The sequence below is a fragment of the Lytechinus pictus genome, chromosome 7 (genome assembly GCF_037042905.1).
Source record: "Lytechinus pictus isolate F3 Inbred chromosome 7, Lp3.0, whole genome shotgun sequence".
NCBI classification, from domain to species: domain Eukaryota; kingdom Metazoa; phylum Echinodermata; class Echinoidea; order Temnopleuroida; family Toxopneustidae; genus Lytechinus; species Lytechinus pictus.
Window position 1 is genome coordinate 45,546,952 of NC_087251.1, and position 24,772 is coordinate 45,571,723.

Genomic DNA, 24,772 nt, shown 5'->3' on the forward strand with positions numbered 1-24,772 from the left:
CAGTTTATGGGCATTTCAAGTAAATAAACAACCTTTTTTGTATGTCCTATGGGGTGTTGCAAGAAAGTTACGTTGCAATTGATTGCAAATCGACTGCAACTTTGCAGCCGATCCCGATCGACTGCAACTAGCAATCAATCGCCAATTTGCGTTGCAAGAAAAAGGCTTGCGATTGAACGCAAGTTGCAGCTGATTTGCAGACGATTTGCAGCTGTAAACAGGGTCTGCAGCACAAGACTAGCTGATGAAGCAAAATAATCCTTGCAATAATCGTGATTGTGGAAGAGAGTAAGTAGAAAATATTCATTTTTCACTGCTTTCTTTCTCCATTATGTATGTTTTCAGAGAATTTATATGTTTTAGACCTATGCCAGGGAAAAAATTATTTTGTAAAATGTGAAAATGTATCTTTATCGCCAGTCGAAATTTCACCTTCAAATTTTTTTTTACCACACAGTTTAAACCCAGTCCCACACTTGACTTTTTGTGTCGGTAATGCACTGTTGTACCAACAACACGGCAGGACATTCCCGGTGCAGTGCTGTTAAAAATCACCCTGAAGCAAGTAAATTTGTAGGCTCTAATTATGTATGAAACATCGAAAATGACCTTAAAAGATTATTATTGTTCATATTTGAAATGATTTTTAAGTTATATAAGTTTCAACGGCTAATAACCATCCAGTAAATGGATTCAATGCAGTCGAATGGCCACAACTTTTGAGAAACACTCGACAGAAAGCAATTTTTTGTTTTTAACTTAAAGGATTTTTAATCTAACGTTAGGCTTTAAATCAAAGACTTCCATTATTAGATCCTCTCCATTAGTCTCTCTTTTTTAAGAGTCTGTCTAACCTCCCTTTTTATGACTTTCCTTTGCCTGGCCTGGGATAGAATGAAAATTTTGCTCTTGACTTTGGAGGAATTGTTTAGATTTATTTAATATTATTTTATTTATTTATTCCTTTATTTTTAATTTTTTGGAGGGGGGGGGGGGGTTCTCCACATTTTTCGCCAGGCCAAAAAAACAACAACAAAGGTATAGGGGGTCTACATGTAGGCCTATATTATTAATTATTTTTAAAGATGTTATTGGGCTATTAAACCTATTGGCCACATCTGCCACATTCTTTGGGAAGTTTTAACATTGAACAGGGAGTTGCCCGCCCGGGGCTCTTTTTAAAATTTCTTACGGGCAGATTGCACAAGAGGTTCTTTGCAAGGACAGTCTATTTGTGTCGTTGATTTGTAATGATGTGCCGTATGAGTCACATTTTTAATATCCATCACATATAAATATAAAAAGATATAGGGCCTACATGTAAGCCTAAATAAATCTATTTTTTAGATTCAATATGTAGGTCTACTATGCCGGGGGGAAGGTACTTAGATTTGGTTTGGACAAATTCACAAAGGTGTGCGGCTGAAGGTTTGAAACCCGTACCCATATTTACAGGTCATTTCGGCTAAAAAGGTACCCATTATTAGGGATTCATTACAGGGGCGGATCCAGGATTTCCACAAGGGGGGGGGGGCACATTTTCGCCTGGAAAACTTGACAAGCAAAAAAAAAAGAAAAAAGTTATCGCCCAAAATGTAAGGTAATTTTGTATTTGCACCAAAGACAAGAGTAGAATATGGACCCATGTTTAAGGCCAGTATCTAAAAATTGGGCCATGTTTAGGGATTTTCCAGCATAAAATCATACCCCATGTTTAGGGATTTCTTCCAAAAAGGCGACCCATTCCAGCGGCACATCCCCATATGCATTATTTTGTGAGTCCCCCCCCCCCCCCCCGGGCTACTATTTAACTGACTCTAGTGTTAACTTGATTTTTATGCAAGCACATGAGGTGCTATATAGATGACAGATTTTTTTTCACTTTAAATTGTTTAATGGATGATTACAATGCTTTTCCAGGTGCTTACAGTAAAAGGGTGTCTCATATGGTGCATCATTATCATTTTATTAATATTGAATGCATAATCATGATTTTTTTTTTACATCCTTTTACATCAAGCACAATACTCGGGGGGGGGGGGGGGCATATGGTCCCCCTTCACATTTTTCAGAATAAATCTGCCACTCAAAATTTTATTACCGCACCACTGACTGGCGTTTTACTTTCAAGTCTCGCGCAACTTTTGAGACCAAATTTGCAATTCCCAGGTACAGGGTCAGGAAATTTTGCAACATTGTGTTTGTTTAAGTACATGTCAGACAAAAACATGATTACATGTAAAAAGTTAATTGGGTAATTTTTTTTATTGACAATAGTAATTTAATGTCACTGATGAACTTTGTCTTGAAAATAACAAAAACAAAAAATACATTTAAGAAGTTAAGAAAAAATATTTAAAAAAAAACATGAAAGGATTTTTTTTTATACCAGATTTTTTAAAGTAAAGTTGTTAGGAATGCTCTAGAAAGGAATATGTACACCAAAGTTTAGCATTCTATTACAAGCTTTTTTTAGTAAATTAAAGCAAAAGGTATGATTCATAATTTTTTATTGCGCCGCCCATAGCTGAGGAACCATAGTACCCCTCCCCAGGACAGAAGTGACTTTAATCAAAACACCCTGGGACTACTATAATGATTAACACACTGGCAACTGAGCTTAACTTGTATATTAATTTCATGAACATGTTTTATCTCTTTGCTTTTTGCTTTTAATTGCTTACTACAGTTATGACAAGGAAGTCTGGAATAAACCGAACCACCATAACTGTGTCTGCTACCATGTGTGTTCTTGCAACCAGCTGATTGATTCATTTTATCAACTCTTGAATGGTAGGTTACATGTAAACTGTATTATTATTAATAATTCACCATGATTGTAATGCGGATGGGGGTGAAATCTGTACACATTGACCAAAGGATAATGCAAAATGAAAAAAAGGCAAACACAAATCTCTATCTTGACTGGACTTCTCAGCAATGAAGACATCCCATTGATGGGGGGGGGGGGGAGGGGAGGGGGCGGTTGTTGTGCTCATCCAAGGTGTACTGTATGAAAGTGTGTATTTTGCTTTCATTGATTTAATTTATTGCATATTTTAATTTCCATGATTCATTTATTTGGGGAAAAACAATCAGTTCACACTTTTTTAGATTACATCATGGCAAATTGCCAATTACTATGGTCTCAGGAGTAAGCCACTTTCCCTCTATCATATCATCATGTCGGTGCAAACAACGCCCTTACCAGCAGGCATAGGGGCATTTCTGCACCAATGGGGTGCACAAAACTGTTTTGCTAAGGGCGTTTTTGCACTGAAAGGACAAAATTTGAACTAACCCAAGCTACATGTATGTATAGTTATGGGCTTGCATTATTTCCTATATTATTATTTTTTTATGGACAGGTTGATTATCAGAACTGAATTCAGAGCTGCTCCTGTCTGTAGTAAGATCATTTAGAGTGGACTTCAGAATGAGGGCGTTGCTTGTTTAAAATCTTCACTCCATGAAGCTCTCCAAATTCATCTCAAATTAGACTGCTTCTGGAAACCAGATTTGTTCCTTCAAGCAGAGACGCTTGTGGCTTTCCTGACTGGACTTCTATGGATTCTTCATGCCAACCTTAAGGACTGTGGTCTTCTGCATGATACGTCAATTTCAAACAAGACATTCTGTGGTGAAACACTTGATGTAGATGATATGAAATTTTATTTCATATAACTGAATCTCAGAAGTAATTCCTCGGGAGCAAGAAACATTGAAAAATAAAAATAAAAGGTCCATCAATAATGAATGTCTTGAGCAGTGTTCTTTTTTTGTGCACAGATCAATGGATCTTTTCAAGTCCAAGCAGGGATGTAGTCAATGCTGACCTCGAGGCAACATTTTGCTGGCCTTGGTCCGAGTCACTGTACAGAATCTATGGGAAGTTCTCTCAAGCTGCCTCATGACTCGGAAGAATCAGCCTCGACCTCATCCCTGTATGCAAGTGTGATATATATCTACGATGCAATCTTATGATTAAAGAGAGCTTCAGATTTTGAAGTGTAGCAATCTCCTGAAATGTATGTTTTATTTGAAAATCAAACTAAAATAACTTAATTGGGCATGTTATTCATTATGATATGTATGAATGAAAGCATTTAAGCAATTTAGTGCTCTTGCAAAATAAATTCTGAGTTGTATTTACTGCAAACCCTCAGATATATTTATAAGCATTTGCCAGTGCATGAAGTGTTTTAATAAAGAGTGGCTTTTGTGCCTATGGAGAGTTATTATTTCTTCAACATTTCTTCATACAAATTATTTCAGAAATCACAATTTGAATATTCCATGACCTCTGATAACAAGAGCAGAATATTTTTGGTGATTGACACACTTTAAAATGATATTAGGAGAGAATGTACTGAAATTGTGTGAAAATAATGGCATAATTGCTGAAGAGGCCTATAAAGATTGAAAATAACATTATTTCAAGTTTTTCTTGAAAAAAACCCATGGAAAATTGAAAATGGCATAATTAATTACACAAGTTTTCAAAACAAAATACAAAAAAAAAATTTTTTGCAGAATTTTTAGTACACAAGCCTATGGACAATCAATTGAACGTAAATCGAACGCAAATTTTGCGCGTCCTCCAAAATCTCACATAAGTTACGTTCGATGTGCAATCAATCGCAAAGCTTGCGCTTGATCTACGTTCAATTGATCAAACGCAACTTCTTCTTGCAACAGGATTGAACGTAACTTGCGTTCAATTGCAGATTTGCGTTTAATCGGAGGACTTACGCTCAATTTTGGGAGTTGCGTTCGATTTGCGTTCAATCGCAAGTTTCTTGCAACACCCCACTAGTGTAACCCAATTTGTCTCAGATTCTTACTTTTACTCCTTATTTCTGCAAAATAGAAGATAGAGGATGCAAAATAAAGAGGATAGTTTTCACAAAGCATAGTGGCAATCAAATAGTCAAATCAACATCTATTGATAAGTCACTCACCTGTGGTAAATACATGTCCCACATCTCTCGCTGCATTAAACAGAGCATCGATCCCTCCAACCTTCGCATTATTGACTCTCCCAGAGGCTGAATGGTAGAGTCCATCTTGACCCACTCCGGCTCGCTCTATCGCCACCAGGTGATCGAACCTAGGAGTTTGGCCATCTTGGGAGGTCAGGAAGGATACAGCATTCTCTTTGGAGGCGGACTGACCAGTAGGAGGGTAGCATTCTATAGGAATGGTCTTGGACAGGACACCTGATGGAATAAAACATTTAACCATTTTGTGGATCAGATCTTAATTATATATTTCAATTAATTTTTCGGTACATTGTCGTTTTCATGATTAATGAAAAATTCAGATAACACCTATCATTCAATAAAAGTAAAGACTAAAATCTTTTAGTCTGGAGTTTGACCAATTGGGCGTTCATAGATTACAAGCAACTTTACGAATGACTGGTGATCCCTTCTTACAAACTAAATCAACACCTATGCAAATATCATACCTCAGTCAAATTTGCTCTACGGCGGCCGTACGGCGAGTCGAAAACAGCCGTTTTATTCATTTTCATTCAAACCACCTATATGTAGCTGTTACAAACAATGTTAAAACAGCTCTTTTCGACTCGTCGCATGGTCGCCCTAGAGCAAATGTGACTGAGGTATTAACCACAAGAAATTAAGGGTCACCAGTCACTTGTACCTTACGAAAAGCTTTATGAAACACCCTTCTAGGATCAATAAATCATGCAAGGTCTCCAGACAAACAAATGCTATGTCACCAAGAAGATTCAATTCCATACCAACCTCTTTCTACTAACATGTCTACCAGTTTGATCATCCATCCAAGAAGTCCTCCAACATCATCTATCACTAGCACCACGTCTTTGCCAAGGACCTGGAGCATGGTTGCCATGGCGATAGCTCCTGGAGGTCCGTCGGTCTCAAAGAGGTTGTCTCCCTCAAGCTTCACCGGGAAACCGGTCGTTACGGCAACTGATTTTGCATGGGAGAGTGACAGGGCAGCCTTCAGGAGATCGTCTTCTACAAGGAGATGGCCAATTTGCCGCTTTCCTGTACATTTTTATTTGAAAATAGCACAGCAAATGTAAATCTATTTTTCTTAAATAATTATCATTTTTGGTAATGTGTATATAACCAAAAATATTTCACACAATTAAATAAAATACAAAATGAAAGATATCATATCCATTTTAGGTCAAGATATATGTCACGCATTTTTAAAGAATACCAGTAGAAATTATTTTTCAATAAAATTGAAAAAAAAAATTAAATGTGAACCTAACCAAAATAATTTAAACAAGAATATGAAAATTTATGCAACACATGTTGATAAATCTGTTCTAAGTACAATATGAATTGTATTCTCACCCACAATAACAAATTTCATCCACCATTTTGAGTTTAATTTTAGTTGTTGGATGATGTTTTTTAAAGATTTGATCTTACCTATATCCTCAATTGCTGCAGTTTCAAGTTTCTTAATCCTATCCATGGTAGCCTGAGAGAGGGTGCTCCCCAGGGGTGGGGTATCAGCAAGCCAGACTACCCTGGGGAGATCCTCTGGGGGTGGGTTGGGGTTGGGTTTCGTGCAGGGGGAATCCGTCAGAAGCATGCTACCAGGTCTGTGTGTGAAAGCCAATGGTAGTTCTGGAAAACAAAGAAAAAAGAAAAAAAAAGAGATGCAAAATTTATCTCTATATAATTTAACCAATTGAAGAGAAGAGTAAAAAGCACCACTTTACTATCATATACCAGAAGGGGTAGATACAGCTAGATTAAACATTGTGGCAGCGGAAGCCAAAAAGTTTAGGGGGGGGGTCCACCTGAAATTTTGGGATGGACACAGGTAAAAAAAGAATTAAAAGCAAAAAAAAAAAAAAAGTTATAAACCAAGATTTTAGGGAGGGGGCAAATTTTTTTTAAGGGGGTTGTCCACCTGAATTTAGAGGAGGGACGTAGGAAATAAAATTCACAAGCAAACAAAAAGAAAAAAAGGTTAACAAAAAATTTAGGGGGGCCATCCCCCCCACATCAAATTTAGGGGGGACAGGTCCCCCTGCCTATGATTAGACACAATATTTTAGACAGCCCCATTGTTGCGTACAGACAGTATAGCCATGAAATGGCACTGTATCTTACTAGGCTGGATTTGCAACTGTACCATGTTTGCCTATTACTGCACCAAATGGATTTAAGGAGGAGCAATATTTAATTCATCATTTGATTACAATATTTCATTTCATTTATTTACATCTCCAACATTTACAATATGTTTTGTTCCATACATCTTGATAATCAATAGAACAAGGAAAATGTATATTACAATAATCAAGATAACTATTCAAACAGGCTGGAAATGTAGGAGGCTGCTGAAAAGCGGAGCTTGTAGAGTGCAGCCTCCTAATAAACTATTTGTATAAACAGTATAAACAGAAACAAATACAACATGGTGAGAATTTGGGTATAAATCCAGTTAAATGTAAATCAAATTTAAAAAAATGAGAGAAAGAGAAAATGAAAGAAAGATTGAAAGTCTCCAGCTTTTGGAAGCTAATGGATTTAATATTCAACTGTAACTATTTGACGGGGTACTCAAGGCTAGACATACTTTGACAGATGGAATAAAATCAGACAAACATACCACTGAGAAATTTATCAAAATCTGACAATTCATCGAAACCATAATGCATTATTTTGGGGACCAGTTCTATGCCTGTCTTCATGAAAATGCAACAAGCAAGCTGATGTCATATTCCAAATATTTCTTTTGTATTCTATCATATGAAATTATATTCATTAAAATTTCTCCAAGAATGTAAAAGATGGATTGACTACTGATTTAATGAATAAGATCATAATAGCTGCAATGTATTTTGTTACAAAGGGTACATATCATATAAAACTATTAATTCATGCAATTAATACAATTAATAATATAAATAAAAAAAGAAAAAGAGGGAACATGGCATCATCCGCTAATTTTTGAGCATATCTCCATGCATATAACCATTTTTACAAAATATTGCTAAACTATCTTAAGAATTTTACCATACTTATTTGGATATAATAATTTTCATCCTGGTGTACCTCGATGTAAAAATAGACCCCACAATGGCAGAACGAGAGTAAATTGTTTAAATCGTTTACACTTACTGGCAGCTTTGACAGTTTCTAGACCAGTGACACCACACGGCCAGAACACTGCAACATCTCCTTCATGAAATCGAGTAGCTATCCCATAGTCAACCTTTTCAACATCTATGCCGATGACAGCTAAATGACAAAGGGATAATAAAATTATTTATATCTTATTTATTTACATTTATTGGCATTATAATTATATTGGATGGCTCAGAATGGGATATCACAAATATCCAAAAATTAGTGCCATAGTAAAATCAATATTTAGATGATTGCAGCCAGTGGCGGACCGTGACCCGGAGGAGACAAAGCAATGGAGGGGCACAGCTTTGTTCACAAACAATACAGTGCCCCTCCAATCATTGTCTCCTCCAGGGGAGTGTTTCATCAACATTTTCATCCGACAAGTTGTCAGATCTGACATCTTTCTCTGATGTTGATTGGCTGAGAGGTACTGTTACTATGGTAACTGTCGGATAAAATGGGACTTGTCGGATAAAACGTCCGACAAGTCCTTTCATGAAACGCCCCCCAGGTCACGCGGGTCCGCCACTGATTGCAGCATTGGCACTACAGTGCGTCCCAAAAAAAACTATACACTTTTGAAATGGCTGCCAAATAAAAAATGTATCATTTTGGGGGAAAAGACTTATAGATAAGGAAAGCCTATAACGTCAACTTTCAAATGACACCAAAAAGTTTGAAAACTATTCATGCTTGAGCGAGCACTGCCCACTGAAACAAAGGGTATGAAAATTAGGGTGGGCTGGAATTAGCCTTCCAATTTCTTTCAGGTTTTTTTGTTTGGTACTTGCAAAGTTGATGGTAATTTGGTGAATTAAAGATCAGTTGTGATCAGTTTGTTGTTTGTGACAATTTAATGCGTTATTAAATTGAAATTTAATGCACGAGTGATCATGAATTGGGTGCAGCATTTTGTCTTATCGTGTGGATCTCAACAATGTGTTCACGACAGTCAGGAGAAGAGGGGGTAATATGACTTAGGTAGGTGAAGTACGTTGATGGGATAAAGGTCAACAGAACATTTAGCAACCCCTTTCTCTATCTCAACCCCCCCCCCCCCCGCTTCTCTCCTCCTGAGAGACTACGCTCAGCTAGGCTGGGCAGGAATTAGCCTTACAGTTTTTTTAGTGGTTAGTCCTTTGGAACTTGTTAAGCTAAATTAATGAGTGAGATAAGTTTGGGTTTCTTAGGCAAATTTTATGAGTTACTAAATTGAAATTTAATGCATGAGTGAACAGGAATTGTGATTTTATTGTAGCATATTCATCTTGTGAACCTCAGAAGTGTGTTCATGAGAGTCAGAGTAATGTGATGGTACCCGTTACAAGCAAGAGGGCGAGATATGCTTAGACTTGGTTAAAAGGGCATTCCTCTTCTTTTTTTCATTTTACAAATTAAAAGTCATATGTACCCTCCCCTCTCCACCTCCATTTCCCAGCCCCCCCCCCCTCTCTCTATCTCACTTCCTGCATTGTAGCCTATTCAAAACTTAACTGCCAAGTGACTGGTGGCTGATGGTCAGGGTTTTTTTCAATGATTACCAAGAAATTTAATGATTAATGAAATAATTAATTGAAAAAAAGGAATGTTTGATTGATCACCTTGCACATTGAATAAGTTGATTTACTGATAAATTGTTGATTAAATGATTGATAGGAAAAATTTGATGTCCCAATTCAGAATTAATCATAATCAACATTCTGCTCTGGACTCCACGCGTACATGACAATAGCCATCAATCTCTCAACAGGAGGGGAGGGCGGGAAAGAGGGAGGGGGCGGGGGCTGAATGTTCTGTTGACCCTTATTCCATCAACCTACTTCTCTCACTTAAGTCCTATCTCACCCCCTATTCTCCCGACTCCCATGAACACATTGCTGAGATCCACATGATAAATTTGAAATGCTGCCCAAAAGAGATCCAAATGATAAAGTTGAAATGCTGCCCAAAAAGTGTAATTTGTGTTCACTCATGCATTAAAGTTCAATTTAATAATTTATAAAATTTGCTTAAGCAACCAAAACTGGTCATGGTTGATCATTAATTTATCACATCGCCCTTAACTTTGCAAGTTCGAAAGGATTTGCCTCTCAAAAACTTACATAAATTGGAAGGCTAATTCCAGCCCACCCTAATTTTCATACCCTTTGTTTCAGTGGGCAGTGCTCGCTCAAGCATTAATAGTTTTCCAACCTTTTGGTGTCATTTGAAAGTTGACTTTATTGGCTTTCCATATATGTAAGTCTTTTCCCCCAAAATGCTACATTTTGTATTTGGCAGCCATTTCAAAAGTGTATAGTTTTTTTTGGGACGCACTGTATAATGAGTTGCATGATTCTGATATCCCATAAAAGCCATCCAATAAAATTATTATCATCTTTATAACGATCATTATTCATTAGACTGTGCAATACGGCATGATATTCCACAGGAAAATAATGCACTATATCGAAAATAAAGCAAAGGCGATAGATCACATCCAATGAAACAAGAATTATAGCAGTGAAAGTGTGACATTGCGGGTTCTTTACAAGACTTAGTACCTTTGGGGTGTGAGTGAACACAGCTGAAATTGCAAGTTCACAAAAAGTCGAGAAAATAAATTAGCTGAACTGAGCTAAACAAACCAAACTGTAAAACACTTGTACAGTGCGTCCCAGAAAAAACGAAACCGAGATTTAGCGATGATTTATCATAACTTAATCATAAATAAAATAGACAAATGACCTACCAATGTAAAGCTTAGAATCTCCTCTTTCATCTGGTATTACTTAGATTATTCCTCATTCACGCATAATTGAGCAAAAACAATTCGAAGAAAGGATGCCAAATACTCATTTGGCGGGGGGTATCTGAATTTCAAAAAGAAAATCACATGACTAAAAAGTTAAATATCTTCTCTTTTCTTTGATACCTAAATCACAGAAAATGGTCAAGTAGTAAAAAAGTTATGATCCCTCGAAACAATGCTTGTATTTCCATAATTTCATTAAATAAACGTGTTTTCACCGGTTTCCCACTGAAGCTATCGCACGGTAACAAAGGACTTAATGCATGGCTGATCGTCAACAAAACGGAGTGTGAACGCTAGCCTGTAAAACCTCTTCATTTTATGAAATTATTGAAATTCAAGCCTTGTTTCAAATAACCAGAACTTTGTTATTTCTTGACCATTTTCTGTAATTGAGGTATCAAATTAAAGAGCAGATATTGAACTTTATAAAAATGTGGTTTTCTTTTTAAAACCCAGATACGGCCCGCCAAGTGACTTTTTGGTATCCCCTTTTCAAATTGTGTTTGCTCACTCATGCGTGAATGAGAAATAATCTAAGTAATTTCAGATAAAAGAGGAGATTCTAAGCTTTACAATGGTAGGTCATTTGTCTATTGTATTTGCGATTAAGTTATGATAAATCATCGATAAATCTCGGTTTCGTTTTTTGTGGGACGCACTGTATATCAATTGGCTACAAAACAGCAATTTTTTTCTATCACTTGGTTCACTAATATAGACAAACTAACCCGGATCTCCTATGTGCATCGGGGCTCCATGGACGTCTCCCAGCGGATGGGTAATCTGATAACTCTTCTCAACCAATTCCTTAGGTATGGGCTTCATGGAAACTACCTGGTTACCATAGAAACAGCCATACCCATGACACTGAACATTGCTCTGGAAGGGATAGGAGAAAATGACCGAAATTAGTGTTCAGAAAACATTTGAAACCGTGAATGAATATCACTCAAGGATACTGTAATTCCAATGAGGAATATATAAATTGGTCTTTATTATAGTGCAAAATACCTTAAATACTGTACCAACATTTTCAACCCATTAAAAACTGGATCCTCAACAGTAACAACTATTTGTAATACATAATTACATTATGGTCTACTCTGCACTTTTAATTTCTCCAATGTCAAATTAGTAAGATTATCTGTTACTCTAATATCTAATTGGTCTAAATTATGTAGGTTGAAATACTTGAAAGTGCTGCAAATAACATGGAGCAATGCTCTAGGCCAAGGCCGGAAATCTCTCCCCAAAGGTAGGGGGGACCAGGGGCTGGAAAATTTGACTAGCCCCCCCCCCCAAAAAAAAAAGGGTTATCACCAAAAAAGTATGGTCATCTCGTCCAAAATACATGTCTTATTTCGTTTTTGAATGATGTATTTCTTTCCATCATTTAAGACCCAAAATAGTAGGGGGGACATTTGATATTGTGTCCCCCCTACTATTTTGGGTGGGGGGGGGGGGGGGACACGTCCCCCCTGGGATTTCCGCCCATGTTCTAGGCGAGCATTGCATATGAATCTTTGGTATAGATGAGACCAGTGGTGAGAATACGGATACCATCGTAGCTGACATTGTGACAAAACGGCTTGGTGTCTCCCTTGATGTGGTTTGTAATAAGATCGTTCGCATCGTGTCGGGAGAATGAAGGATACACAATCATCTTTGACAACCCAAGCTGAACTGTCAGAATCTTCATCATCTGAGTCAATTAAGGGAAGCATCTCACAAACGTAAGAAGAAACTTCACCCAAGATCGATAATCGTAAAGTTAACCAGTTAACCAGGAAGAATAAAGAGATCTTGGATGATAGGAAAAAGCTCAAAAATTCTGGAATATCAATTGTAGAAGACCTGACGTCAAGAAATCAAAAGTTGCTTGCAATGACTCGGGAACAGATGGAGTAATTTCAGCTTATTCTTCGGATGGTGGAATAATAGCCTTTTTGATTCCTGCCAGCGGTGGGATAAGTGTCAAGAAGCTCATCAGTTGTGAAAGTGACCTTCAACATATTGAACTTGTATACATGTAGACTTATAAATTATCTGCCGAGAACTTGCCATTTCAACATGCTTGTAATTGCTAAGATAATATTCTGATGCAACCCAATCTGCTCAATATTGATACTACATTGAATTTCATTTGTATTGTAATTTTTGTGGATTTTGATGTATTTTGAATTTATAATGTCTATTCTCTTCTTGCTTGAAGTTTTTTCAATTCCTCTTCTGTTTGTTTTACAGGAAACCATGTCGTATATTATGCTTTTTCATTCTTCCAGTACGGTTTTATGATAGAAGACACATTGGATGAAACATGTACTCCAAATAATGATAATACCATAAGGAATGTTTCGAATGAAAATAAATTTGTAAACGATTATTTCGATATAGATATGTTCAATGCAAGATATGAAGATACAAAAAAACATTTATCCATAGCTCATTTTAACTGCAGAAGCCTTCCTATAAACTTTGAAGACTTTGAAATATTATTAAATAACATATCGCACAAATTTAAAATAATAGGTATCACTGAAACTTGGTTATGTGACACTTTGTCGGTATAACCTAGATAATTATACTCTTTTGCATGAAAATCGAAAAAACAAAAGAGGTGGCGGAATTGGTTTATATATCAACAAGTCACTAAAATATATGGTGATTAAGGAATTGACATTTATATCAGAATCCATGGAAAGTCTATTTAATGAGTTGTATGGCAAACATATAACATGCAAGAAAATGGTGATTGGCGTTGTTTATCGTCCACCTGGACAATCTGTAATTAATCTTATAAATGAATTTACTGCTGAATTGGGTAAAATAAATGCAAGTTTTCACAATTGTTTTATTATGGGGGATTTTAACTTGGATTGAATGAAAATAGGTTCAAATTCATATGTGGATAATATTCTTGACATTTTATACAGTTTTTCACCCCAGCCAATCATAGAAATCCTGACACATATTACATCATCATCTGCACCAGTTTTAGATAATATTTTTACTAATGACAGCATCCATATGAGTTCGGCAACTCTTGATAAGTGATATAAGTGATCACCTGCCAGTATTTACAATACTCAATTGAAGCTTTTTACAAAATAAGAAAGAGAATTCAACTTTAACCAATAAGCATGCTTTATCTGAGTCGAACTTGCAGTTATTTTCCTCAAAATTAAGTGAATTATCATGGAATATTTACAGAAGTGAAGATATTAATATTGTATATGGAAATTTTATGAGCAAATTCATGAAACTGTACAATGAATGTTTTCCTTTTAAATCTGCTGGCACTAGAACATGTAATAGAAAACAGTGGATTACTCGAGAATTTAAATACTCGAGCTATGTAAAAAAGGTCTAGATTATACAAGAAATGTCTTCACAAACCATCAAACGTAAATGAAAAAAATTATAAACAATTTCATAATTATGTACCATGGAAACTAAGACAGGCAAAAAAAAACTTTTTCTATTGAAGGTTTATAGATGTAAAAAACAATTCTAAATCTACTTGGAATTTGATTAATGTATTGTTGAAAAAAATATTTAAAAATCAGTGAATATTGATACCATCAGTCTTGAAAATAGTAAACTTACTGATATGTAGTAGATATTTCCGATGCCTTTAACAATTTCTTTGTAAATATTGGTGAGAAATTATTTGAAAACCAAACACGTACATGTTGTAATCCCTTTAAATCAAACTTGAATAGTCCTAATAACCAAACAGCTTTTTAAAAACCTATTAGCACATCTGAAAATTGTGAATGATAATGAAGAATGAAACTAGTGCTGGAATTGATTCTATACATATTAAGGCTATTTAACGTGTAATTTGTTTTATCAGTGAAAAATTGTGCAAAATCTTTAACCAAAGTTTAAATTCTGGAGAAGTACCAGATGACTTGAAGGTTATTCGTATAACTCTGATTCATAAAAAAGGAAGAACTGATGATATAAACAACTATCGACCAGTTTCTGTTTTAAATATTTCTTCTAAAGTACTAGAACGTTGTAATGTATTTATAATTGTTTACTTGATGTTGTTCACAAGCATGACATTTTGTTTAATTAAGAATCAGTTTGGATTTAGGCAGGGGCACCCCACATCTACAGCAATTTTAGAATACACAATATCAAGCAATTGATGCTGGTGCCTTTACAGTTTTCATAGATCTGTCAAAGCCTTTGATGTAATTGACCATTCAATACTCTTACATAAATTGCATTACTACGGAATAAGAGGCATTCCTCTTACAAGTATGTGGTTTCAAAATTATTTGGATTCAAGAAAACAACCAACAGAAATCAACAATATAAAATCCGATTGTAAAACAACTAGATGTGGAGTACCCCAGGGTTCAATCCTCGGCCCTTTGCTTTTTGTGCTATATATGAATGATATCACGGTTTGTACTCAGTTTATAAAATTTATTTTATTTGCAGATGACACAAGTATTTTTACTACAGGAAAAGATGCAAATTCTTTGTATAAAGTGGTTAATGAGCAACTATCTAATATAAGTGAATGAACGCAAGCAAACAAATTAATTTTGAATACCGGTACTGAAAAAAAAACTATATGATAGTTGGTACACATCTAGTTGGTAATATTGATTTACAGTTGAAATAAGGAAATTAAAAATCTTGAATGTATTAAATTCTTGGGTATTAATTTAGATGAAAAGCTTTCTTGAAACTATCATGTCCACGACCTTTGCATAACGCTTGCTAGAAACATTGAAGTACTTTATAGGTTACAATTCTTACCACAGATGATCTTAAAGTAGATTGTATTTTTCATTAGTTTCATCACACTTAAATTATTGCAATAATCTGGGGGTTCACATCAAAAAATAATCTTGATAGAATTCTCAAGTTGCAAAAACTGGCAATTTGCATATAGTAACAAATTCAAATTTCTTGAGTCATAGTAAACCCTATTTAAACAGTTGGACATTCTATCACTGCATGACATGATATCATTAAATGTGGCAGTTTTTATGTTTTCATTATATAAAAATGCATTACTACCAATGCCTTCAAAGAGCATTTTACTCTAAATTGTAGTACATATAATACGAGATATGCCCAAGATTTTCATCTTCCCTTGGAACATATTTGTCAAAAAATACACTGTTTTTCAATGGTCCAAAACAACATACCCAAACTTATAAAAGACTGCAAATCATTCCAGCAATTTAAACGTTTATATAATAGTCATTTACATTCATTGGATATGACTTCTTGATATTCTAATATTTTGTACTATTCATTCCTGGAATCTCATTCTCTACTTTTCTTCTTTTCTGTCCTATCCATAGTTTAAGTTGATATTTGGTATCTTTTATGTTTAAATGTTTTCAATTGTAAATTATATTTTTGTAGGGAATCATCATTGGCAAGCCCATATGGCTTCTTATGATTCCCCCACTTCTCATGTGCAATTATTTGTGAAATATACATTGTATAGATCTTTTGATGTTTTTAACAAGAGAGTGGAATGAATGAAATGAAATGAAAATGAAATAAAAATGATTTAGAGTGTATAAGTTATTCTTCATGTATTGATGGTATGTGTAGAAAAGAAGCAGCTACCTTGTACATGGAGACATTTGTGTTTTTCTGCTCCAGATTTCTGAGAGGAACACCCCCAGCAAGGAGGGCCTCGTCAAACGAAAAGCTGCACCCGAAGTAGAAGAAGCAAAAATCGTTTAATTGCTCCCCAAATTTCAGAAGGTCTGGAACTGTTTCGGCAAACTCTCCATTGACAAATACATTTAAGGCTCCCAAATCAGTCCTATGATCGAGATATAAAAAAAAAGATACTTGTAATTAACTTGTTGACTCCTGCATTTTCTAACTGTCCTAGACTTAATTAATAATGGACGTTCTTGTTCCTGTAGCCATACTAACCCTCCACCAAATCATGGCAAAACTCACTGATTGAGTTCTTAAATCCTCATATTAAGATGATCTGAATAACCTTTGTTCATTATTTTGCAAAACAAATATTTTTCATTGTTGGATAAAATTTTTTAATGATTTTGCCATATTTTTTTGTCGATGAAATCACATCATTTTATTTTCATAGAGTGTATTCTTGCTTCAGCAGGTGTAAATATTTGAAATCTGACAAAATGAAAAAGAGAGGAGCCATTTTGTACCAATTAACATACAGCTATTTATATCCTCCTATGTTGCATTGATATATGTAAAATGCCATTTTGTCATTTAAATTCTGATTTTACTGAATTTGTAGTATTTTTTTTTCTTATGAATACATCTCACTCCAATTATTCAGATCAACTTCATATCAGCACAAAGAACCCCGGTGAGCTAAAATGTAAATATCCAAAATACCTTAAAAGAAGAAACATTTCCCTTTTCCAAATTTCGAAGAGGCACTCCTCCTGACAAGAGGGCCTTGTCAAAGGAAAAACTGCATCCCAGGTAGAAGAAACAGAAATCATTCAACTGATCCCCAAATTTAAGAAGATCAGGAACCTCTTCTTTTAATTTCCCATCATTGAATATGCAATAAGTAGACAGGTCAGTTCTATGAATCAAAGCATGAAAATTTAAAATGACTTGTTAATGTTAACATTATATGCCAGAGTAAATGAGCACCGATTTTTCAGATTCAGATTCAGATTCATTTATTTCACACCTCTTTAAAATACAAAAATACATAAATACAAATAAAAATCTTATACGACAGAACAGATATTGACAAGTATAAAGTATAAGTAGTCATAAACAGATAGTAAAACACAGTAAATATAAACAATGATTTCCGCTGTACGGCGGATGTGGGGGAAAGACAGAAAGCCATTGGCCTATCGAGGTCTATCCCCCTGATTACCGTACAACAGGAAAAACAAAACAAACACAATGCAAGAAAGGGGATAACAGAGGAATTAAAATCCTAACTAACGGGGGAGAGGGGGGGGGGGGGTGGCAGGCAAAGGAGGGGACACAAGTGTTAATTATTTAATATTGTATAATATTGTATTGTAATAAGTCATTATGGCGTATATACACATAAATATACTGATACAGATGTATATATAACATTTAGAATTTCACTTAATTATTCTATATTTTATGATAAATATGAATTAAAAGAAGAAAGAAAAAAAAAATAATAATAATATTTGCACCAACATGCTGTATGACATAAGAGGCAGATTAAGCTATAGTACAGTATGTAAGAGAGCATGTTTGTATTTTCTCTTGAATATGTTTAATGATTGACTATCTTTTAAATGATTTGGAAGGCTGTTCCAAATCTGGGGCCCTTGATAGCATATACTTGCTCTGGAAACATCATATTTAAGAAGTGGAATATATAGGTCTGTAGAATTTCTGCAGTTATATTTATTTACGTTATAGTTATAGAGGAAATATTCATTAATTGAGAGAGGAAGTAGATTATGTATAATAGAATACATAAAGACTGCAACGTGAAACTTATAAAGGTCATTCAAAGGGATGATTTGTAGTTTTTTGAATAATGGTTCGGAGTGAGCATAATAATTTGAGTTTGTTATAATACGGATAGACTGTTTTTAAAGTTGAAATAATCTTTGGAAAAGGTAGGCTATCTATGACATTGTCCCCATACAGTTATACCATAAGTAAGATGCGAGAAAATCATCGAATAATATAAATTTACAAGGACCCTCAGATTTTCTTTTTCTATACTAACAGTTTATCATAAGCTATATCTTGATTTTTTTTTATTGTAATCATTACAATTCATAATTCAATTCTAAATCAAAGTGGGAATAAACTATAAATTATGTTAAAATTTTGGTCACTTCAACACTTTTGGAAATTTATAAACAAAATTTAAAACAACATGATATATATATATGTACATAAACACTTGCCATATCTGAGGGCAAAGAATATCAGGAAAAACTGAACAATTCACACAATCTTTTATATTGCATTAAGTTCCTACCCCTTAGAAATAAATCAGTAATTCAGAATCATAATTACATTTCAGAGCCTTGGGCTTCGGTATCTCTCTGCAGCTGCTAAGCTCCGAAAACAGTATAAAGGTCACATGAAAATGCCTCTAATTTCATTTCATACCTTACATCCGAATCCTGAGAGAGTTGAGGAACATCAAACTGGCCTGGTTCCGAGCTAAAGATACAGGCCATGGGTCCATAGTTCAAACGACAATACTCCCTCAGATCCGCTGCTACATCTTTGTGAACAGCCATTAGATTCGCTTGTTTGTATCCTGATATTGAGAAAAATCAAAGGGAATGACGCAGGATATTAGGAATTTATCCAAGCTAAGAAGATAACATATGTACCTGGAAATTTGACTGCAGATATAACTGTGTTTTCTGGTAGATGCGGTAAAAAGGTATAATGATGATTGATCATTCTCCCTTTTTTGCAATGAAACCTTTTGAGATTAGAGGTATAGTTATCATTAGACTAAAAGCTTCGGTCTCTGTTATGTTGGTTGTTCCGCTGAACTCCGTTGGCTCCACTCACCAAATACAGAGACCGAAGTTCTAGCTCGATCTGTACAGGGACTCAATGGCCATATATTTATGTATTAAGTTTGGATACAACAGGGTCCAAGTGAAATTGCGCGACAGCTGAAGTAAGTCACTGTTTTTTTCCCGTTTTGGTGCATTTCAGGCCAAAACGGAATACTACTCTTTATTTTGGTCCAGTTCTTTTTATATATTTTTAAGAAATAAAGACAAAAATTAATGAGCCCCGTCGGGGGGATTTTGCATTGTTACCCCCTAATGGTGGCTGCACGATAGCGAGCCGTCTGTGTACGAGAAATAAAAAAATATTAAAATGTTAAAAAACTCCTCGAAACAGATGGCTGCCAGCTGTCTGTTATCATTAGATATATATACATGATGAATTTTCATAGAAATTACAAACATCTCACTTGCTATAATAATCATATTTCCTGATTGTAGGCATCAACAAGAAGAGAGGACGTGAATTTTTTTTAAATAGAATTAAATCATAATGTTGCCCAGAAAGTATGGTGCACACTTTTTTCACATCCCAATCTTGGATTGTTTCTCCAAAATGACTTGATCAGTTTATAATATATTATATGTAGATTAAAATATAACAAAAGTTTGTTATTTATATGGAAAGTGAATTATTTTACTTTTTTTTATCTTTGTGTATTAACATGGTTTCAAAGTCAAATGAAACCCCCCCCCCCAAAAAAAAAATGCATATCGTCCATTGTCCCAATGCACAATCTCACAAAGGGGTAATCCAGACATCGCTTAGAAGCACTATCGTCTAGATGTGATGTCGCTTCCATGCAATGTGCAATATACTCTGGTGAATGACACCTTTCGAGGTATGATTTGAAGGACTGTGTGGAACTGAGGTTTTTTATCCCTGGTGGGAGATTGTTCCAGTCTTTTATTGTATCTGGTATAAAACTATTGAGGTAGACTTTTTTTCACTATCTGATTATCTTGCTCTTACTAACTAGCAAAAAAAGCCTATAAACATCTCTTTTTAGCATTTTATAGTTCTGGTATAAACTAAAGAAATGCCATATAAAATGGCAATATAAAATGATTTGAAATTAAACACTCTTTCATCCATCTTGCTATTGATCGATTTGCTTAACATGTAACTGTTAATGATGATACTTGATGATAGTATAGTTACGTATTGTATTACCGGACACTATCATGATTCCGGACGCGCATAGTACTGCGTACGAAAACAATTTTGTACCGTAAGACTTCCGCCATTCAATTTCACAGAGCAATACATAGAACAAGATTGCTAAAACAAGGCGAAAAAATCCAACTTATACCTTATTTATCTCTAAAATGACAGAAAATGATTAAGATATCATATAAGGTAGTTTTGCATTAACAATTGATATATTTTCTGATGGAAAAATGGGCCTGATTTTGCCGAATTTCAGTCTCGTCCGCTCCTTTGATCGAATGATGAAGTGTGGTGTATTGTGGTTAATCGTCGATGGCTAGACTCGAGGTATATCATGCGCGAGGTTTTCGTGACTAGAGCCGTCGATTGACAGCTCATCAAACCTGATGAGCGTTACGATACGAACGAGCATAGATTGGAAAATGCCATGGAACATGCAGCTAAGAAGTCAAAATAAAATTTATCAAACACGAATTTATTACCAACATCTGCTCAGATTTGATGTGAAAAAAAAACAAAAACATAAGCTTAGAATTTATGCATGATATGATATATGAAGAAAAATTCACACAAATTCTTTCTTACATCATTATAATGAAGAATATCTTTACCCGTCCGGCGCGCGTCCGGAATCATGATGTAATTTGTCGCGCGCGAAAATAACTGTTTTTCGTGGAGGGGTATGCGACAATTGCGATGCAAAGAAAACGGTTGGTAAATATAAAATAATTTTATCATATTCATAATTTTCATAATATTTGGAATAGCAAGTGCAAATATTTCTTGATTGTATTTCCTCTAGTTGTCATTTTTAAAGCACTGAAATAAAGGTGTCCGGTAATAGGAATATAGGATACACTGCCATACTATTTTACTACCTCAGTACTAGACAGGAATAACCGTCGTTTCTGGGGATTTATTCAACAATTTCTGACATTTTACTGTAATCCCCATTAACCGACGGTAGGGTATACGTGTGGGCTCGCATGTTTTCTCATTCCCACCCTTTTGTCAATTCACAGTCCAAAGTTTGATGTAATTTTACACATCGAATTTACAATCTAAGGATGTATAGCCATCAAACTTTTAAACCATGATATTTAGTGAAGACAATATTTTAAACGATATAAGATTAAAAGGCATGAAAAATTATACTTTACCGATGTTTAATTGGGTTGAACACGATCAAAATAGTCAATATGGCAGCCAAACTGTGAAATATTTACAAACGAACGGAGAGGGCGTCAACAATCACGAATGTGATATCGATATTGCTTTCGATATTATACGATCTGCTCCTTATGCGAGCGAAACCGCTACGATCACAAGTAGCAGACGACAATCAAACGATCACTTTAGTTCAAGCAGCATAAACGAAAGGCCTGCATGATGGATGCTGTAGCCAAGGGGATATTCGGGGAACACTTCACTCTCAAGCCTGACCAGCGGGAAGCGCTACAGTGTTTGGAGGACGGGAGAGACCTGTGGGTCCAGCTCCCCACTGGACATGGAAAGTCGGCGATTTTCACCGTCTTTCCGATATGGAAATCAAAGGTTATTAATTTTTTAATAGGCCTACTTTATTATAAAATATTGGGAAAATGATAACTACCGTAGTATTAACTTTGACATTCAAAATGCAGCTTTCATCGTTTAGACCCAGATCTAGGTTTGTGGATCACTTAAATTCAAGCAGTATAAACATATGGCCTATTTATACTACATAATCGTTTCAATTGAATATCAAATGGCACTAAAACACTTATATGATGCTATATCTGCATACTAGTCTAACACTGAACATAAAATGAGTGAAAAAATGATTTTAACAGAAAATATTTTTATAGGTTAGAAGTTCCCATAGACCACTACTCCAACTGACCAGACATACAGTCCCAGTTAAATCAAATACACAATTTATTACGTTTATTTACACCTTATTCTTTCTATTCTTCTTTCATTTTACACTATTTATTTTGTGTTGGGCTATTCTGATGACTGGCCACATTGAATGCATTTGTTTATTTCAATGTTTTTAAATCTTTTCTATGTGAACACTGACTGAAATTAAGTATAACGTCGATTATTGCAATCCACACAGTCAAGTCCTGGATCTTCTCGTATAGGCCTATACGTTCAAATCGCTGTACAGAGTTGCTATGATTGTCGTCTCAGGGGGATATGAGTCAATTTTGAAAAGACATTTCCAACATCTTTATACCTATCATATTTAAATGTCTGATTAAGAAACCTTCAAACACCCCCCCCCAAAAAAAAAAGGGGGAACAAACTCTAAGAAATGATGTTAAAATTCTGCAATAGCTATCTATTCAAAGTGTTATTTGAGGGCTCCAATTATAGGCTTTATCATCGAACCATTCAAATTTGAAGGAAAGGGGAGTGTCTCCTTTGCGTCGCTATTATCACCACAATAGAGGCTATACTGCTTGTTTAAGACGACTCGTAATATTAGATCCATATTGACCTTTATACTCTCATGTAGGACCTTTAGGTCTAACTATTCTAAAAACGCAAAACTTTAAAGACAATCAGACCAATTAATGCTACACAGAGTGAACGCCAATTCAGATCCACCCAATCGGCTGGCAAGAAAAAAAAGGAGAGAAAGAGAAAGGAAGAAAGAAAGTGGGGTTAAAGAAGAATTATTGTCGACCTATGTTATAATGATAATAATAATGGATGTGTAATGCGCCAAATCCACTCGGCAGGGTGCCCGAGGCGCAGTGAAAGAAAGAAAAACACAGAGAGAAAAATACAAAGTATGTTATAATATATGAAATTATATTACGTGTATTTTTATTTCAGAACTATTTATGAAACATAATTTGCTTAAATGTTAGTCCCTACTGGTGCTTGCGTTGTCTGTTTGATGAGATAAATAATCCTGTTTAAGGAGATTAAATGGTTCTAAATCATCCCGTTTCCAAGTCCATAAATATACACCAAATATATTTCCTTGTATTCGGATTTTTCAAAATTATTGTATGTAGTGACATTGATTTTTTTTAATGACTACTACATTTGCCGCATTTAAGGTCTAAATATAAAACATTTCCAGTCCGTGCTTACGTTGACATTAGTGCATTGGCCATACAGTGGCGTACCGTGTGTCACGGCATGGGGGGACCAGCAAAAAAAAATGAGTATACTAATAGAGGCATTTTAAGGGCAGTGCCATTAAACGGATATGTATATTACTGATAAAAAATAATGCGAGCGCCAAGCGCGAGCTGAAAATCTTTGATATTCAGACCTAAAAAGGGACACAAGCATTTTTTTGTAATTATGATACGTGCCCGTCTCGCTAAACAATGCAAAACTGCTGAAATGTTTGTATTTATTGACCCCAAACAGGGACATTTTAAGGACAATAGGCCTATTTTAGGAATCCATATCCATGTACATATCTCAAAAGCTACGTTTCTCTTCCCTTCTCCCTCTTTTTCTCCTTTTCCCGTTTTTTAAATAATTTGCCAGCCGAGGGGGGGGGGGGGTGCCCCCATGTCCCCCGTAGTCACTCCACTGATTGGTGAGATATGTCTACTCTTCATGACACGAGCGTAAATCCAGAGGGGGGTGGGGGTATGCATCCCCTCCCCCCACACTTTTCAACACAGAAAAAAAATATTCTTTAATTATCAAATGGTCAATAACTTTTAGTATGTGGATTTATCTTTAAATGCAGTCAAGGTGCTTAAATTGGCCAAGTTTTTCCATTTTAAAGATGAAAAATTTCTCACTCGGCCGCTCTGCCCCGCGCTTAATCTAATTTGGCCTTGACAATCACTACGTTTAGCTTATTGCAGAGGTTAATTTATATCCACTGCGTAATGGGAATATGTTTATAATAATTCAATTTTTTAATATAAGATTCCAATGACTTTTAAATATGATGATAACTATGGACCTTAAACGAATCAAACATCCTTTAAATATACACTTTCGTGAATATGGGGGAGGGGCTGTCATAACTTGGAATCTCTGTGGAAGCGCAGGAATTTTTCACCAAAATATAGGCTCAGTCTTCTTCGTTTCTTCCGAAGAAATGGCGAAGCATAGCTGGTCACTTTCACTTTCCTCCCCAGGTAAACATTGATTC

The 24,772-nt window shown here is 35.3% G+C and overlaps 1 protein-coding gene and 1 long non-coding RNA gene across 6 annotated transcripts in view; one reads left to right on the plus strand and one right to left on the minus strand.

Annotated features, from left to right (window-relative positions):
• LOC129264336 (D-glutamate cyclase, mitochondrial-like) overlaps positions 1–24,772 on the minus strand; it is a 29,116-nt gene that overhangs the window by 3,103 nt on the left and 1,241 nt on the right. The window contains exons 1-8 of one of the 5 annotated variants that reach the window (XM_064102866.1): positions 21,813–21,913; positions 19,060–19,213; positions 16,555–16,756; positions 11,676–11,826; positions 8,142–8,261; positions 6,435–6,635; positions 5,772–6,038; positions 4,962–5,219 (exon numbers count right to left, since the gene is read on the minus strand). In XM_064102866.1, the coding sequence (XP_063958936.1) occupies positions 4,962–5,219; positions 5,772–6,038; positions 6,435–6,635; positions 8,142–8,261; positions 11,676–11,826; positions 16,555–16,756; positions 19,060–19,193 (1,333 nt within the window). In that variant the 5' untranslated portion in view covers positions 19,194–19,213; positions 21,813–21,913. Of the gene's footprint in view, positions 1–4,961; positions 5,220–5,771; positions 6,039–6,434; positions 6,636–8,141; positions 8,262–11,675; positions 11,827–16,554; positions 16,757–17,319; positions 17,516–18,963; positions 19,214–21,812; positions 21,914–24,772 lie in introns of those variants that run through there. The other 4 variants (XM_064102867.1, XM_064102868.1, XM_054902203.2 and 1 more) reach the window with 4 other exon arrangements.
• Positions 200–3,753, plus strand: LOC129257021 (uncharacterized). The gene is made up of 3 exons (XR_008584126.2): positions 200–288; positions 2,690–2,793; positions 3,369–3,753. It is a non-coding gene; the product is annotated as an uncharacterized LOC129257021 (long non-coding RNA).